Source organism: Bubalus kerabau, chromosome 5 (assembly GCF_029407905.1).
Source record: "Bubalus kerabau isolate K-KA32 ecotype Philippines breed swamp buffalo chromosome 5, PCC_UOA_SB_1v2, whole genome shotgun sequence".
NCBI classification, from domain to species: domain Eukaryota; kingdom Metazoa; phylum Chordata; class Mammalia; order Artiodactyla; family Bovidae; genus Bubalus; species Bubalus kerabau.
The window spans coordinates 108,563,095-108,581,689 of NC_073628.1; the positions used below are offsets into that span (position 1 = coordinate 108,563,095).

The following is an 18,595-nucleotide window of genomic DNA, read 5'->3' on the forward strand; positions in this document are numbered from 1 at the left end:
GTACTCTGGAGAGGAAGCTAACAAGCTGAGTGTGTTGGCTGACTATGGTGTGGGACAGGGGCAGGGAAGGGTAGGGGCTGGTGGTGGTGGTAGAAGGGTCAAAGAGATTCCGCAGCAACTGCTGTTATCCTGTTCACTAGACTGAGGGAAAAGCAAGTTTGGTCTGTGTGCGTTTGTTTGTACTGGGGGGAAATGAGAGTTTACTTTGGATGTGTTGAAGTCTGAGGTGCCTGATAAGACATCCAAGTAAAGATACTAAGTAGCTATATATGACTCTCCTCAAACTAGAAACAGCAGTTGGAGCAGGGACCTGGAAGAGGTCACCTTCAAAGTGAATGCAGATAGGGGAATGGCTGTGTCCCCCAGTTGACTCCAGTACCCAGGGGTCAGAGGAATGGCCAGGGAGGATCTGGAGAGCCAAGAGAGGGGCAGCCCTTAAACTGAGGAGAGTGTGATCAGTTGTATCCAGAACTGCTAACAGGCTGGGTAAGATAGGGCTGAGAACAGAACATGCGATCTGCGCAGGTAGGGGTGTGGTGACGGTGGCAACAGTTTTGGTGGAGCAGTGGGGACAAACGCCTGTTGAAGGCCAGGAGAGACAGAAAGAAGGAGAGACAGGGAGACTGGAAGCAACTCTTTCAAGTTCAGCTGTAGAGGAAAGCCGAGGAATGAGGGAGTGGCTAGAAGGGAATCCAGGGACAGCACGGGCCTCTGAGACAGGAGCAATCACAGAGCCTTTAGTGCTGGTGGGGACAGCCCACGGCACTGCTCTCTCTGCAGGACCACCTAAGTCTCTGCAGAATTGCACCTCTTTTTACTGTAAGTGCCTGAAGAGTTATGAAAGGTTCTGTAGAAGAAACAGCTTGCTCTGACTTCTCCTGTTTCTATTCACTGGCTCTTCCTTCATTCACTGGACAAAACGTCAGTAAGGCCACCAAGATCCTCATCCTTTCAGAGCTCTACTTTACCAGGAGTTAAGCAAGCAGGCAACACCACTCCAATGAATTAATGGTTAAGCGCATGGAAGTACATGGTTAACAACGTTAAGGACAGAAACACAAGGGAGGAATATCTGGTGGCTTTGTTAATCAATCATGGAGAGGCTGCAAGGACAGACGAGGAAAACTAGGCAGGAACCATCAAACATGCAGCACACTGTAAATGAGTGTGGACTGAGCTGGAGGCGGTGGGGAGCCAGTAAGAGATTTTAAGGCAGAAGAGTGCCACTGGGGAGACGTGGCTGCAGTATGTATTAAGGGACTGGGAGGAGGCAGAAACCAATACCGACGCAGTGGCAGTAGAGGGAGATGCTGGCTGCCTACACCGAAAGACAGCAATGGAGAAAAGCAGAAGAGGCAGGAGAAAAGTGGCCAGAGCGAGATAAGACACCAGAGTCCTGTTGTCAGACTTTGTGATTGCCTGGATACATGGGACAAGGGAGGCTTTTAAAGGGCCAACCTTTCCAAACTCAGCGCATATGAGGTATTAACACGAGCAACGATTCTGTCCTGGCCCTCCCCCTGCTTCCTAAGAAGGTCTATCCAACTTTTTCCTACCTACCACCTCATCCACTAGCAATGAGGTTTCTGCCTCTACATACACTCCAGCCTTCTCTCCTCCAGATGCATTTCTTACATTGCATGAGTTTTCCACAAACTCGGAACCCAGTCATCTGATGGAGGTCCCCAGGAGCTAACTCCCTTTTCAAATACATTTTCAACAAAGACCCAGTACATCACTTAAAAAAAAAAAAAAAAAACCTAAATGAGAAAACAGAAATGAAAATAACGAATAACATCTCTAAGGCTCAAAAATTTCTTTACAGAATTTATCTTCAGCCAAAATCCACAGCTTTGAATGGAAATATTCTACGATTGGTAAATAATTCCAGATTGAAAGCTGTCCAAAGTAGTATGAACCAAAATGCACACAGCTCTATGAACCCAACTGTGTCCATACACTCACTGAGGTCTGCTGAGTTTTAAACCTAAAGGATGGCCTGGGAAACAACAGAAGAGTCTGGCCACTTGCTCCACACACCGGCCACTTTTTGAGGGCCAAACAGAACCTGCGCAAGATGCTGACAACCCAATCAAATACTGACCAGCTGTTCCACAAACAGGTAGACACTAAGTATCTTTTTTTCTACAGGACCTGAACTTATATCAGGAAAAAAATTAACTGTTCTGAACTGCTGAAGGGGAGAGGGTTCTGCTGGACTGTTCTTTAATTCCACCACTACCAGTAGTAAGGTTCTTTGGCCTTTTTGTTGTTGTTCCAACAAATGTCTTAGCAAACCTGCTATCAGCTGGCAGATCTTAGTTTTATAGGACTCTAGGAAGTGTATTTGTTCTTGCTTCCTAAAATGCTGCATAAAATTATAATCCTTTAAGAATGTCATCCCCACAAAAAGTGCTAATAAAAAGATCATAAAAGGCATCTACAGTATTTCTTTTTTTCTCTACAAATGTTTTTTGAAAGAGTCATAGTCTGTATTTTGAAATCAGCCTATTTGGGTCACTATGAACTCTTGGGCAAGCTCAGTCTCTGTATGATTTTGCCACATAACAATGTAAGACCACGTTGTTCCCCACCCCCCGCTTCTACTGGCCAGAGGGTCAGTGTGGTGTCTCAGCTGCATCAGGCAGAGGGCAACCTGCCTTTCTGAGCAACTTCAGTCCCTGTCTCTGCGAATTCTTACATCATGGAGGGCCTAGAGTATTAATTTTTAGAAAAAGCTCTAAAGAAGAAAATTTTATAGGGAGAAATACAAAGAGATAAGGCAGAAATTTAAATTCTAACCAAAAAGAGAAACACTTCATTCTCTATCCTTTTCATTCTAACACATACAACCCAAGGTGTTTGATATTTTCAAGTAAGTTTTTAACTGAAGTGCAAACTATAAAGAAGAATATTGCAAGATAAGATGTTCACAAAGTAAATACACTGCTGTGCTCACCCCAACACTGTGATCAGCTGGCACTGGCACCCCAGAAGGCTCCTCCTGTCCCTGCCAGTCTGACCTCTATCATCACAGATTTGTTCTAGTGGTTCTGAACTTTATGAATTATTTATAAATACAGTTACATAGTATGTTTCATTTCACTTCGTTTCATTTTATTTTAATCAGGGAATAACTTCATCTTGAACAAGGAAGGTCTTCAATAATTTCCTGAAGGGGAGGTGGGACGAGTAAGGCTCAGCTTGCCATATTAAATGTAGGCGGCCTTCTTGCTGTTTAACCCTTTACAGTTCTTGGGTGATTCTGAGAAAGGCACTGCAGGGATACAAAGTCAAAGCAGCTGGTGGGGAAACACGCCCGCATCCTACAGGTCCAACTCCAAGCTTACCTTCCGCAGAATCTCTCATATTTGCAGGGCTGGGATCTGGCTCACTTGTCTTCAGCTGTATGTCTTCGGTTTTGTTTGCTTTGTTTTTACTTTCTTGGGATTTTTTCTTCCCTGAAACACAATATTTATTTATTTGTTTGCTTGTCTGTTTGTTCATTTGGTCACTATTACCCTGAATTTTTGGAGGCAATTACTAATTCAAACTATTTCTAGGCAATTATCACCTCAGATTCCTGAAGAAAGAAACAGATGATGAATATGAATACCTCTACATTATGTCAAAGAAAATAGAAACCCACAAATCCTGTACTTTTGAGAATCCTGGGTAATGTTTCCCCTTATAACAGCTATCAAACTAATATGTAATATATTCCAGAAGAGTTAACAAAACTGAATGTCCAAGGAAAATTAGAGAAGAGCACTAAATTTCAACACCACACAAATAACAGGAACTGGCGAAAGTCTAGTTATCTGTAAGAAGCACATCAGAGAAAAAACTATCCAGACTTGTCAAAGTAAAGCAACAGAAGCAGAGATGTTGCTGAACAGCAAGGGATATCATACCATACACCACGGCTCAAATATCAAATGCAGAGTAATTCTGAATAGTTCACCGTCAGCCGGCACGGCATTCTCAGGGTCTGGAGGGACTCAACTCTAGGTTCAGCACAATTCAGTATTTCATTAACAACTCAGAGAATGGAAGTCAGGAAATGCTAGCTGCATTCCAAGTAGTAAGAAGAGTTCAAAAGATAACATCAAAATGCAACAAATTTCTGACGAGTTGGAACAATAAACTAAAGTCACCAAGATGTTCAACATGGACAAACATTTCCCTACAGAACTACTATGAAAAAGAAGTGAAAGTGAAGTCGCTTGTTCAACTCTTTGCGACCCTGGACTACAGCCCGCAAGGCTCCTCCACCCAAGGGATTTTCCAAGCAAGAATACTGGAGTGGGTTGCCATTTTCTCTACAGAAGTACTAATGCTGAAGGTTTGGAAGCTCCGCCTCTCTGGGATTTATTCAGAATTTGTGACCCTGTTCCATTTTTTAAATTCTACATTTCTTGCTCCTGGGAGCTTTTGTTTTTCAGTTTTCAGATTCAGAATAAGTTCCACCCACCTTCCTCTAAACTTTCCTTCTCTTTCTGCGACACTCCCCCCAACCAGGCCTCAACAGCTCCTGGAACTGTCTTTTCTCTTCAGAACAAGGCTCTTGACACCTTCATCTTTGATTTAGTAAATGACTAGAAACTAGAAACCACTCATAGCTTCTGGAAAATGGTATTCTCCTTAACACTAGTGTAGACAATCACTACAGAGGAGAGTAACTAATAAAAACATAGACAACAAATGAAATGAGGTCAGAGACACAAAATATCACCACTACAAAGCTCATGATTAAAAACAGAAACATCAACTACAACACAAATACTAACCATCAAAAACACCTCCATATTTTGATAAATATTTAAGAGGTGCAACAAGAAAAAAAGTATAAGATACTTAACAATCAGCCATTTTATTTGTTAGTCTTAAAAAACAAAATACCATTTTAAATCCCTAACTCTTCAGCTTGTAAAAAAAAACTGAAGATGTCTCCTGCAATTATATAAAACTCAAATTCCTAGTAACACCTCACTCCATTCATTTCTAAAGGCAGCTGAAGTTGAACCCGAGACACAAGCGTGTACTTCACTGGAACCACACTCTGGTGGAAACAAGCTAAGAGTCTGTGTGTATCTTGGCCAATTCGTGTTTCCAGGTGGAAATGTGATGAACCAATCCCTTCTGCAAGGGGCAAGGATATGAACACAGCTTTTCATCTGGTAAGAAATAGCCTCTTCTTTCGAGTCTTTCACCCTTTGCCAACTTAACAGCACTTAGCCTAAATCTGATGATGACAAAGGCTCTTGAGAATCCAGGTGTGTTTAAAGGAATATGGATTCAACCAGTTTTCTTATCCTCACTATGATACACGCCGTGCTGTTTGTGTGTTGTGCCTGGCCCATATCAGACTACCGGTAGCAAACAAGGCAAACACAAATGATTACTTGGCTATGAATGTAACTGGTCTAGTAACTGCAGTACCAGTCTGAAGGGGTTCATGGAAAGGGGTCCCAGTGCCTGCAGACGCCTGATTCAAAAGTTATATTCAGAACGCGTTTTCCCTGAATCAAAATCCTCAAATAGTTATAAGACATCAGTACCACCTCATGTTCTTCAAACAGGCTAAACAATATAACCCTTTTCTACCAACCTTACTTTCTACCTCTGCAAGTATGAATAAATAAAAAGGGAAGTCTAAACTCCACCTCTTATGAATAAACCTTTAAGTCACACTATAAAATTTAATAGAACAGGTGTCAATATAAGATTTAATAGAACAGGTGTCAACTTGTACTACAATTTCTTAAAAAACAATGCAGAAAATTTTCTGAAACCTATCGAGTGCTATATGAAAACACTTGATAGTGCTTTAAAACTGGTTTTAAAAAATTGATTAAAAACAGAAACATCAACTACAATACAAATACTAACCATCAAAAACACCTCCATATTTTGATAGATATTTAAGAGATGCAACAAGAAAAAAAAGTATAAGATACTTAACAATCAGCCATTTGATTTATTAGTCTTAAAAAACAAAATACCATTTTAAATCCCTAACTCTTCAGCTTAAAAAAGGCAAACTGACCTATATGTACAGACTACTAAAATAGTAAAACTTCTAGATTTACATAAAGCAAATCACAGCTTTAATAATACCATTCATGAGTACGTACCAAGAATGAAAGTACATAGCTAAAAATGCTGTTTTAGTTTCCTGCCTAAAAGAACATTAGAACACTTAGCTGATACTGAACTTCAAATATCTTAGTTTTAGACTCTCCTAATCAGTGAGCAGCTATGCCATCACCAAACTACCCCACTCCTCTACCCGTTGCCCCCACCCCTTGCTGCCCCTGTTATCCTCTTTAAAAGCCATGACCAGGAAACCCAGTTCTGCCTGGTGAAGAGAAGCCACATGCGGTAGGGACAGTCTATTTGGAGAGCAAACAAGAGCACCCACCAGGCTTGCTGCAAGCCCCTCAACTGCAGCACAACTGACATGTGAGGTGAGACTGCTCTCTGCTGTGGGGCTGTCTGAAACATCACAGGACATCCAGAAGCATCCCTGGCTTCCACCCATCCATGCCAACAGTGTGCCCCTGCATCTGCCTGTGACAAGCGAAGTCTCCAGGTACTGCCGAAGCCTCACCCAAAGACAGTGTCTCTCTAGGTTAAGAACCACTGGGCTAAACCAATATGGGGTTGCACAGTCTGTGTATTTCTTAAAATTTTTAAAGTATTTGATAATACTTAACAAGCCAACTCTAAAAACTAAGCTATGGAACAATTAAACTTACCTCTTAAGTGCCTTTGGTGAACACTGATAGACTTAATTTATGATGGACACCAGTCTACCATGAATCTAATCATCACTAATTAACGGAACTGAGATAATCTAATACATAAAATGTTTTTCTCAGTCTTTATCAGAATCCTCTAATGCTCAAGGTACTTCCCATTAGGACCAAGACTAGACATGCAAGGGCTATCCCCAGTCCTACCTGCTATTTCTGTGCTAGAAACTGAAGACCAGGGTCCCCCGGGAACCACCCAGGCTCTGACAGTAGAGCAGTCTGACCCTGGGAACCCTGACTCACTCTTAGGTACGCCCAGTGTCACTCACAAATACCGTAACAGCACCTGGTGGCACCTACTCCATTTCCTCAAATCAATACATTTCTCCCCAATAGCTGGTTTTTCTTCTACATGTAATCAAATTAAAAGTAAACAAAAACAACTTCTAACTGAAAACAACCTGTAAGGACTTCTGCGAAGGGAGGGGCATGTGTTAGTTCTTGTCTGTAAGGCAGGAAGCGCCTGGGAAATGGTCCGGCAGAGCTGCTGGGAGCCTGGTAAGTACACGTGTGCACTTACCCTCAGGTTCCTGAAGGGTCCTACATAGAGGCTCTGCCAGCTGCGTGCTCCACTTGGTCTAAACAAGAAAGATATAGGAATGAAAACACAAGGAAAGTAGAATGGAGACAATGACACAGAACATGACGAAGGACAGCACAAAACATTATGTATATAAGGAAAAGAAACACACAAAGATGAAGAAAACGGAATGAAACAGAAGGAAAACAGCAGTCACCCCCTACATCGAGGCTTCCCCCCGACCCCCCCACAAATAATAGCCTCTGTGTTCTCAGTGGGGGATAGGATGTGGTATACTTACTTCCGGCCTAGCCCATGCTCATGACTGATGTTCTTACTACTTAAGTACTGTTCTGCCAGAAGTCCCAACCTATGTCTCTCATTTTAGAGAGACACCCAAGGACCACAGGCATGAAGTCAACTGCCTAGATCACACAACTAAATCGCCTCTCAAGTCAGAACTAAAATCCAAGGCTGACGGTACCAAAAGTGCTCTACTAACTAAACTATTAATACACTTATTTCTTACAACCAATAACGGCATGATACAAATATCTTATTCTTTACACACCACTTTATATCCATTATTTCACCCACTTTCAAGTGCAGATGAAAGTAAAGAAATATAAAGACTTTCACTACATTTATAGAAAAGGAACCATCAAATTGGAATGCGGACATTTTCCATTTCCATTTTATGTTATGCCAGAAACAAGTATCAGTCAACAGCACAGAACCCCAATCTAAGCAAATACGTTAAATATCAATAAAACTGGATTTTCTAGAGAAATAGCTGCCATATAGAGAAATTCTACATTTGCATCAACTACATGTTAAAGACAACATGTAGCATGAAGCTGCTGGTGCCTGCAATGTAAGGTGCAAAACCAAAACTGCCTAAAGCATCACGTGAATAATTTAAGTTCTTGTCTATATTCTACTCTTCTGATGAACTAGACAACAAGGATATTCTAAAGAATAATGTCTCAGTTAAAAATGTTCAGGCATCAGAGAGATGCAAAATTCTATAAGGCTTGCTCAAGTTACATTAAAAATTCATCACAACAGTGAAGGCTCATGCATTTGGTGATTTAAATGAATTAAATTTAGAACCATATGTAACTCTACGTGCACTGCCTGCCTCCTCACTGGGGAGCTACCCAACTCTGAAGCATAAAATCAGACAGAATTCAGTATCAGTGTGCTGAAGCAGGGCCAGCACATCCTTGTTTGGAGAGCTCACCCTCTTATTCAGACACAGAGACGATTCCAAACCAGGCAAGACTCCATCTGTGAGGTGAGACCCACAATCGCACCATGAAAGATCAGCTAGCCCGAAGGGGCTGGGCTGGCCTGAACAGGGACCAACCATGACCACCGCCACCCTACCACCATAGGGTGGGCGTGACTGCCACCTCCAGTTCCTCACTCACACAGCCCTTCACCCCTGCTGCCGCAACTCCACCTGGATGGCTACCTCTAATCCTGAAATCACAAACCCCCAAAGTTCTCTACTTGCCCCCCAGTGTCTTCTCATCATCTAACAGTCTGATGGCCTTTACAGCTTAAAATTCCTCTCCTGGGCCTTATACCATTACCAGACTATCCTCCTCCACTAACCAATCTTTGGCAAAAATCTTCCTTTTCCTCCTGCCTTGAAATGAGAGGCTCCCCACAGGAAACCTGATGATGATGCTTTCACACAAGGCTGGAGCAAGGCTTCGATAAAGTATCCAGCTAAGTAGAGGATACAGATCTTAGAGAACAGACGTGGAATAATGGAATTAATGGGCTACCTTAAAAGGTAAGAGAGAGAAGAACCCTAAGACTTGGAGGAGAAGGAGCCATGAAGATGGTTTAACCAAACTTCACAAATACACTTCTCTGAGCTTTACTTCCTTACAAGAATTGCCCAAAATCTCATTGCAAGTTTGTAGTAGAACTGGGACTTTCATTCTCATCCAATTCACTATTCTAACCACTGTCTTCTAACAGCCTTCTTAGTGACACTCTGTGGGTTCCAATTTCACCCTTAAAATGAATTAAGAGTACCATCTGCATTTCAGGCAAGTTTGAGAAATTCATCATGGACATACAAAGTCATTACACATCTTTTTCAATTTTTGAAAGGCAAAGGAGGGGTTTTCACGACAGCAGGTCCAAAATAAGGTGAAAAGCCTAACTGGGGAAAAGGCATAAAGTTCATGTTAAATGACACAGGATTTAAAACAAAAAAACCCACAAACAAAATCTCTAACAGATCAGGTACTAAGCAAGGGGAACCAATGGATAACAGCAAAACTGGTAGCTTAAAGTATGGCCAAAACAGTACTCTGTGTGAACTGCTAAAGGGTGGGCAGTCTTAGGCCTCAGCACATCTGGCAGTAGTTTAATATTCTGCAGTGGGTGTGATGAATAGGGAGAAGAGAAGCTAGAAATGGTTACACAAAGCTAGGTTTTCCGCAAGGAATAAACAGGTCATTTCAATATCCTTCATATATTCTTAAAATAAACAAAAAGTACTGAATTTGCTACCCTGGAAGTCATCAGAAGGAAACCTGAGGACTGATGTGAGAAACTGCAACCAGAAAGGCTTCCCTGTGTAAGGTCAACAGCATCCCTACACGTAACACAAGAAAGTGTTTATCAGATGACCACAAGTGGCCATTACAACTGGCCAAGGTAAGATCAGTGGGCAAACAAGCCACTTGCGGCCTTAGCTCCATCAGGCCGCGGTGTTTCAAAGAGAGAAATGTGAAGCAGTGCGATGCAACCACAGTTGGTTTTTACACAAGTGATATATAAGGCTATACATTTTCTAAAGATTTCTTTTGCACAAAAAATAACTTTGAAATACACCTGGTAGTAAAAATTCTGAATGCTGCTTGGGCAAAATTTCAAATCTTTTTCTGTAAACTTCTCACTAAGAGCTGTCTGTAACTCTGGAGGCAAATTATAAAAATAAAACCTCTCCGGTTTTAAGTTGCTCATGGCATTAAAATAGGACTCCAGGCTTTGCTTCAACAGAAACAATGGAACAAAGTTCTGGATTTTTCAGCACTGCAGATCACAGTATAAATTCCTGGAATGCTTGCAGCCCGCTAGAGAGATGGGGGGGCAGGGCGGGGTGCAGAGTCTTTGCTGTTGTGGAGCTCTGGCTCCCCACCTCTTCCAAATGTCAGGCTGATGGAAGAACAGCAAAGATCACCTCTGAAGGGAGCTTCTAATTTCTCTTTTTAAGAAAAGGCTTTTAGCGGGCTAATTCCAAATATTAGAAATGGATTCCCAAATAAACATTAGTAAATTCAAATTAAGAAAGCTTTAAATTTCCTTACACTCCTGGGAACCTCAAAAAAGTCTTGTGGCATAAACAAAATGATCTCAGAGACTAACTAAATACCTCTGAAACTTAAACAAGCTGCTAGCCTGTTCTGTTTTATAATCATTTTAATTTCTCAAGTTCTTTTCATGGATTTTCATTAGCCTTTGTCTTACAAAAGGAAAAAAGGTATCTAAAGACTGAAAATAAAGTCGCTTAGTAGTGACCAACTCTTTGTGACCCCATAGACTGCAGTCCATCAGGCTCCTCTGTCCATGGGATTTTCCAGGCAAGGAGACTGGAGTGGCTTGCCATTTCCTTCTCCAGAGGATATTCCCAACTCAGGGACGGAACCCCGGTCTTCTGCACTGCAGGCAAATTCTTTACCGACTGAACTACTGGGGAAGCCCACAAAAAAAATGAACTGCCAACTTAAAGCAAGGAACTAACTTTACGTTCAGGTATAAGTCCCCTGTGGCAAAACAAATCAGGCCTGGGAGCTGTGCAAGGAGGTGGTGTGTTACAAGTGCCTGGCAACCCTAAAACAGAAGGGACAGCCACGCCCTTGAGAACTGATTAGTCTTAACGAAAAGAAAGGCTATTTTTCCCTCTCAAAGCCCAATATAAGTTTTACAATGCTATATCCTGATGAATTAATCACAAAACTTGGTTTAAAAATATTTTCAGGAAGTAAAATCTAGATCTAAATCTGAATCAACACAATTGCAGTATTTGAAATTCATTCTTTACATTTGTCTACAAAAATGCTCAGAGGAACAATGGTCAAGCCACATCACTAATTAATAAAATCATGCTACAATTCACCCACAGATATAAACCAAAAGGATCTGCATTAAGATGTTGGCAGGTGGCTCCCAGCGATGAGATTACTGATGAAGGTATGATACCCGTTTCTCCATCTGTTTGTATTTTCTAATTTTTCTAGATGAACATTTCAATACATGATGCAAAAAAAAAGATTTTTTAAAAAAATGAAATACCGACAAAAGCAAAAGTAATGAGACAACTGAAAAATGTTTCTTTTGGTTGAGATTAACACAGGCGATTCTACATCAGTACAATCTGGCACTGTGCTGCACAGCAAAAGCCCGTAGTGTCTTTCTTTCCCATTTCCCACCTCACACACCAGCACAGTGTCCAGAAAAATGTGCTCTTCCCAGAAAACCAAATTCACAATGGAGACACAGTAACAAAGATTTAAAGGATATTTAAAATACAACTGACCCTTTAACAATGCTGTGTGTGTGTGTTCAGGGCGTTGACCCTTTATGAAATAGAAAATTTGTGTGTAACTTAAAGCCTGCCCTCCATATATGTGATTCCTCCATAGCCGCATTTTTGCATCCTGGGGTTCAGCCAACCCTAGGTCATTGAGTACTATACTATTCATTACGAACAAAAATTCACCTATAAGCAGAACCTTGAAGCAGTGGTCTTCAAGGGTCAACTGAATGCCCAAGCATTCACATTATCACTGTGAGCCTTTTGGTATATATCCTTCAACTCTCTTTCCCATGCATCACATAACTTCAAACAAAAAACTGATTTGTCTCCTCCTTTTGAACAGCCATACTATTTGTTTCAATGCACTTGGGTATCACACCCATAACTATCTGAATCAAAACTCTAAACAACCATGCTGAGTGCCTCCCAGGTATAAGCTACTGCTACTGCTAAGTCACTTCAGTCGTGTCCGACTCTGTGCGACCCCAGAGACGGCAGCCCACCAGGCTCCCCCGTCCCTGGGATTCTCCAGGCAAGAACATCAGAGTGGGTTGCCATTTCCTTCTCCAGTGCATGAAAGTGAAAAGTGAAAGTGAAATCGTTCAGTCGTGTCCACCTCTTAGCGACCCCATGGACTGCAACCCACTAGGCTCCTCCATCCATGGGATTTTCCAGGCAAGAGTACTGGAGTGGGGTGCCATTGCCTTCTCCGGGTATAAGCTAAGGACCAATGTTTTGGTGGTCAACTAGGATAATGAGAGTCTTCTTTGCTACCTTTTATTTTGCTTCTCTGAAAATGTAAAATTTAGGCAATGGCATTTGAATATGACACGTTTTGGTAAAGGTTTAGGAAATCCGTTTATAAACACAAAAGAATGTACGGATACTACTCTGCCTAATCACTGGGCTCTACCATGAAATGAGACACTTTCACGCCAGTGCAATGTTTAAGACCTTTTGTCACTACCGCTAGATGAGCCCATTCCCTTCTGTTCACCACTCAATCGTCCTCCAGCCCCTCTCATGCCTGCAGATGCACCTTTCTCAGAGTTCATGGCTGACATCTCTCTGTTCCTATTGAAAAAGAGCTAGGAGTTCTCAGGGGCTCAGCCATGTATGTGGGCCAGCAAAAGTTCACCCCTCTGGCAAACTCAAAACTGCCCGGGTTGTCTTTCAGATTCAAGAAGCATGGAAGGAAGTCAAATGTATTCTCTTCACAAAGCAATTATTTTTTTAAATCACAAGTTACATATAAATTCAACTCCACATTTTTTCTTTTACTGACCTCGACCTAAAAGCAAAATCCTACTAGCCTATTTAGGACTTCCCAGGTGGCACTAGTGATAAAGAACCCACCTGCCAATGCAGGAGCCTAAAAGACAGGTTCAGTCCCTGGGTTGGGAAGATCCCCTGGAAGAGGGCATAGCAACCCACTCCAGTCTTCTTGCGTGGAGAATCCCATGGACAGAGGAGCCTGGTGGACTACAGTTCATGGGGTCGCAAAGAGTCAGACATAACTGAAGCAACTTAGCACGCACTACCCTATTTAACAACTTATCTCATTCTCAGATGTATTAGCCTATTAGACTACTAAATCTTTCCTCTACATAACTGTAAAGTTTCTGGAATGATCAAATGAAATTTTGATCATTTTTCTTGGGTGCTTATTATCTACAAGACACTTTGTTAAGAGGGAATACGTATTTTTGTTATTCGGTAGCTCAGTTGTGTCTGACTCTTTTTGCAGCCCCATGGACTATAGCCTGCCAGGCTCCTCTGTCCACGGGATTTCCCAGGCAAGAATATTGGAGTGGGTTGCCATTTCCTTCTCCAGGGGATCTTCCCAACCCAGGGATTGAACCTACATCTTCTGAGATTAGCAGGCAGATTTTTTACTGATAGGCAGGCAGATTCTTTACCACTGTGCTACCTGGGAAGTCCACAGGGAATACATACATGTCTGCCCCAAAGATATTTAAAATGGAAGTTATATGTCTAACTTTGTGAAAAGCAAGTTCCCTTGCAGAAAGGCCCTACTAATGTCAATAAATAGAAAATTTCTAGTGGAAAAAAATGTTTCAGAAAAATATGGATTTCCTTAAAAATAACAAGAAGGGAATGAAGGAAAAACGAAGCAGGAAGGATGGGGTTGGGGGGGGGGGGTCATTTCGGGGTGGGAGGAAGGTGATGTAATAGCCATCCGGCCAGGTAAAGTGAGGAGGCTCAAGGAATTGCTAATAACCCAGCTGCAAGCTCTGGTCCTCCCTCACATCCCAGGTGGGAACACAGCCTTCAGGACTGAGATGACATCAGAAACACTAAATCGTACTCAGTGCCAGCCTCCAAGGACTTTCCCACAGGGTTCCAAGTTGATGCTGCTCTCTTTTGCCAATGCAGGGGTAAAACAATGCCCCCGACAACAAATTAGTCCGGGAGGAAGAGCTCACAAAAGACAAGGATTTGAAACACAGCTGCCTCCTAGGCCAGTGTCCATGCTGGGAAAAGGGGTCTCACTTTCAATTCAGTCACTCATTCCATCTGTCCCCCTAAAAGGTTCCTGTGTCCCAAGGTCACACATCTTCCCTGCAGAGATGACCTCAAATAAGTGAGATCTGACTGGGCTCTCCCCCTCTCCTTCCCTGGTGTTGGGGTGGTATTCTGAATACAACAGGACAAGAACCACACAAAAAAGGGAATTCACAAAACTGCAACTATACTGTGGACCATGATTTGACTAATGATTTGATGTAACCATGTTCAAGGCAGAGGAGAACTAACTGTGATACATACTGATGACTACCTGATGCCATCTTAGGGAAGGGAACGTGAGATAATGTGCATCAAGAACTTTGCACAGTGCTTGACAAAGACTCAGTAAATGGAATCAATTGCAAGGATTATCCACAGTAGATTCTCCTAAACAAATTACAGAAACCCCAAGCCTGCAAGTCTAAATTGCCAGCATATGTTCCTTCTTATGAAGACAATAACATTCTGCTTCCCTAACAAATCCAAATTCATCCATTTGTTTTGCTCATTTGTTCTACACTGATTCACAGGATCCCACCCAGATATCATTACGGAAATGTACAAGTCCAATGAGGACAGACGTTTAATTGAGAGGAGACAGAATTATTCCAAATACTAACATCCCTATCAATACACATAAATGCTCTAACAGCAGAAGTTGTGAAAGTCTATAACCCACTGATTTTATTGCTTCTAAAAAACACTCTGTGCTTAATTTTTTAACTAAGCATACTAGTGCACTCAACATTCCTAATCTCTTTGGAAAGAAACCTTAGACCTCTTTGATAATCAGATAGCACCTAAGGCTCCCCCATAGTCATCAACAGCCATAAACACAACATCTGGGGCTCGGGGACACCTGTGTTACTACATATTTAAGTTGTGAGTCTATGTAAATTTGTTTACTGACAGACTAAAAAGAACCCAGACTGCTGAGATAATACTAACAAATACTGCAAGATAATCAGGACATTTAGTTACTATACATAATAGATAAAACTGACATTCTCAAATAGTAACTTCTCCTAAGAAAATGTCTCCTTCACTTTTGTTTTTGCTTGAATTCATATCCAGTAACATGTAAAATGACAAGATTCCCTATGTTGTCATATATAGTACTGAAATAGCTCCAACACAGTCACCTTCACGAGTATCTGGTAATTTACTTTAAGGAAATGTATCCAAAATTCATCTAAAATCTCACCTGCAGAAAATAAGGTTTTAACAGTAGAGTTACCAGTGATCTGGATCACACAAAGGTAAGACAGACAAACAGGAAGACGGTGAGCCCCTCATTTGGGCAGCAAGCAAACCGTGAAATATTTATTTCTGCCTGTGTAACAAATCAAATTCCCAGAGTTCTCTAATTCACCCTATTTGGGGTAACTAGTAAACAAGACAGCATGCAAAACAGAAGCAGTCTCTACCACCCGAGGAATTCTCTAGTGTCCCTTGTGTATCTACTTGCAGATCCAAACAAGCTCCTTACTCTCACCTAATTTGTAACCTACTTCATTCATTCTGTGTCGCCAAAGAAAAATATATGGATTTAATTTTAAAGGGCATGTTAGAAGATGTTGAAACTGTCCATTTTTTTAAATCCAGAAGTACCACCATAGGCCAAGGAATAGGCAGCGCTTCCAGAGATGATTCTGCCACTGCCCATGCCCACCAATTACAATGGCATGGACCAAAATCAGTGTGCCACCCATGTTCCTGGGAGGCTCTCACTTACTGCTTACAGTAACTCTACACGGTAGGTGTGACCTCATTTTACAGACAGGACTGAGCGCCTTCACTTTCACTTTTCACTTTCATGCATTGGAGGAGGAAATGGCAACCCACTCCAGTGTTCTTGCCTGGAGAATCCCAGGGACGTCGGGGCCTGGTGGGCTGCCATCTATGGGGTCGGACACAACTGAAGCGACTTAGCAGCAGCAGCAGCAGCAAACTGAAGATTAAAATGTGTACAGTAATCTGTCCAAGGTCACACTGCTGTTAACTGGTGGATCTAGGGTCTGGATCTGGCCTTGTAACCCTAAGGCTATGTTGTAGAAAGCCACAATGAAGTCCACACATTGTACATCTCCCAGCACTCAGAGGTTTAGCTGCATCAGCAAATTTTCCCTTCTTGTCTCCACTCAACACACAGAAGTCAGGTTCCTTTTAAACAAGTTATTCATTGGCAAAGTACTTATCCAGTTGTATCTGATATGGAAGCAACAGTGAAGGCTGAGCAACACACCTAACGCTTTAACACAGAAAGAAGTTGGGGGGAACGTAACAATCTATTGTGAAAACAGTTTAACAATTTCACCAACATTTTTTCAATATGCTAGCAAATTTGGCCCCACTTCAGTACTCTTGCCTGGAAAATCCCATGGACGGAGGAGCCTGGTAGGCTGCAGTCCATGGGGTCGCTAGGAGTCGGACACGACTGAAGCAACTTAGCAGCAGCAGCAGCAAATTTGGAAAACTCAACAGTGGCCACAGGACTGGAGGTCAGTTGCATGGATGACCCACAAGCCGCAATCAAGATTGCTGGGAGAAATATCAACAATCTCAGATATGTAGATGATACCACCTTATTGGCAGAAGTGAAGAGAATATAGAGTATCTTGATGAGGATGAAACAGGAGAGTGAAAAAGCTGAATTAAAACTCAACATTCAAAAAACTAAGATCACTGCACCCAGCCCTCTCATTTCATCGCAAACAGATGGGGGAAAAATGGAAACAGTGGCAGATTTTATTTTCTTGGGCTCCAAAATCACTGCAGACAGTGACTACAGCCATGTAATTAAAAGATTTTTGCTCCTTGGAAGAAAAGCTACGACAAAGGTATTTAGACAGCATATTAAAAAGCAGAGACATCACTTTGCCGACAAAGGTCCGTATGGTCAAAGCTATGGTTTTTCCAATAGTCATGTATGGATGTGAGTAGTTGGACCACAAAGAAGGTTGAGCGCCAAACAATTGATGCTTGCGGGTGTGGTTCTAGAGAAGATTCTTGAGTGTCCCTTGGACAGCAAGGAGATCAAACCAGTCAATCCTAAAGGAAATCAACCCTGAATATTCATTGGCAGGACTGATGATGAAGCTCTAATATTCAGGCCACCTGATGCGAAGAGACAACTCACTGGTAAAGACCCTGATGTTGGGAAAGACTGAAGGCAGGAGACGAGGACAACAGAGGATGAGATGGTTGGATGGCATCACCGAGTCAATGGACATCAGTTTTAGCAAGCTCTGGGAAACGCTGAAGGACTGGGAAGCCTGGTGTGCTGCAGTCCATGGGGTCGCAGAGAGTCAGGCACCACTTAGCAACTGAATTTTTTGACAACTGCCCAGGAGATTTAGAAGACCTCACTTCTCTAAAACTGAAAAGGGTCATAAATAGTGTTAGTTAAGGATCACTCTTTCTTGATTCAATATTTTCCACACTCTAATTCAACCATGAATTTAATTTGCTTTGGCATACAGACAGTAATTTACATTATTTTCCAGTCTGAATCCCTAGATTTATAATTTTGATGGAATCAAAACTGAAAATAGATGTATTTAAATAAGCTTAACACTCAAATTTGATCTTGTTATCAAATACTTCTATGTAACGAAAAAGATACATCCTGAATAATGTATTTTAGCGACTAATATAACTCCTAAAGGGCAGTCCAAGTGGCCCTAGTGGTAAAGGACCCACCTGCCAATGCAGGAAACATAAAGAGATGTGGGTTCAATCCCTGGATCAGGAAGATCCCCTGGAGAGCATGGCAACCCACTCCAGTATTCTTGCCTGGAGAATCCTATAACAGAGGAGCCTGGTGGGCTAAAATCTATAAGGTCGCAAAGAGTCAGACACGACTGAAGCAACTTAGCGTGCAGCACAGCTCCTAAAAACAAGCAAATCTGCAATCTTAAACCCCTTGTTCAAAAATCCAACCAAGATTGAGACTGCTTTTTATTATTTGTTTGGATGACAGTGAGAAGGGAAGCTGCAATTTCACCTCCAGTGTTAATCCTACAAAAATTACAATCCATATGTGTAAACAGACAAAAATCAGAACTGCCAACTAATAAGCACTGTGCTGGCGGCAGCACAAATCTGGTAGAGAACACGGGTTTCCACTGATGCCACCACGAACATCTTCACCATGAAGGGACC

The 18,595-nt window shown here is 41.9% G+C and overlaps 1 protein-coding gene across 14 annotated transcripts in view; it reads right to left on the reverse strand.

Annotated features, from left to right (window-relative positions):
* The window catches only part of PRDM2 (PR/SET domain 2), a 135,667-nt gene that overhangs the window by 47,700 nt on the left and 69,372 nt on the right, over window positions 1-18,595 (reverse strand). For 13 of the 14 annotated variants that reach the window (XR_008714979.1, XR_008714978.1, XM_055582643.1 and 10 more), the window contains one exon: window positions 3,351-3,461. Coding sequence is in view for 12 of the 14 variants with exons in the window: in XM_055582643.1 (XP_055438618.1) it covers window positions 3,351-3,461 (111 nt within the window). In the remaining 2 variants the exon portion in view is untranslated. Of the gene's footprint in view, window positions 1-3,350; window positions 3,462-7,338; window positions 7,393-18,595 lie in introns of those variants that run through there. The other variant, XM_055582644.1, reaches the window with a different exon arrangement.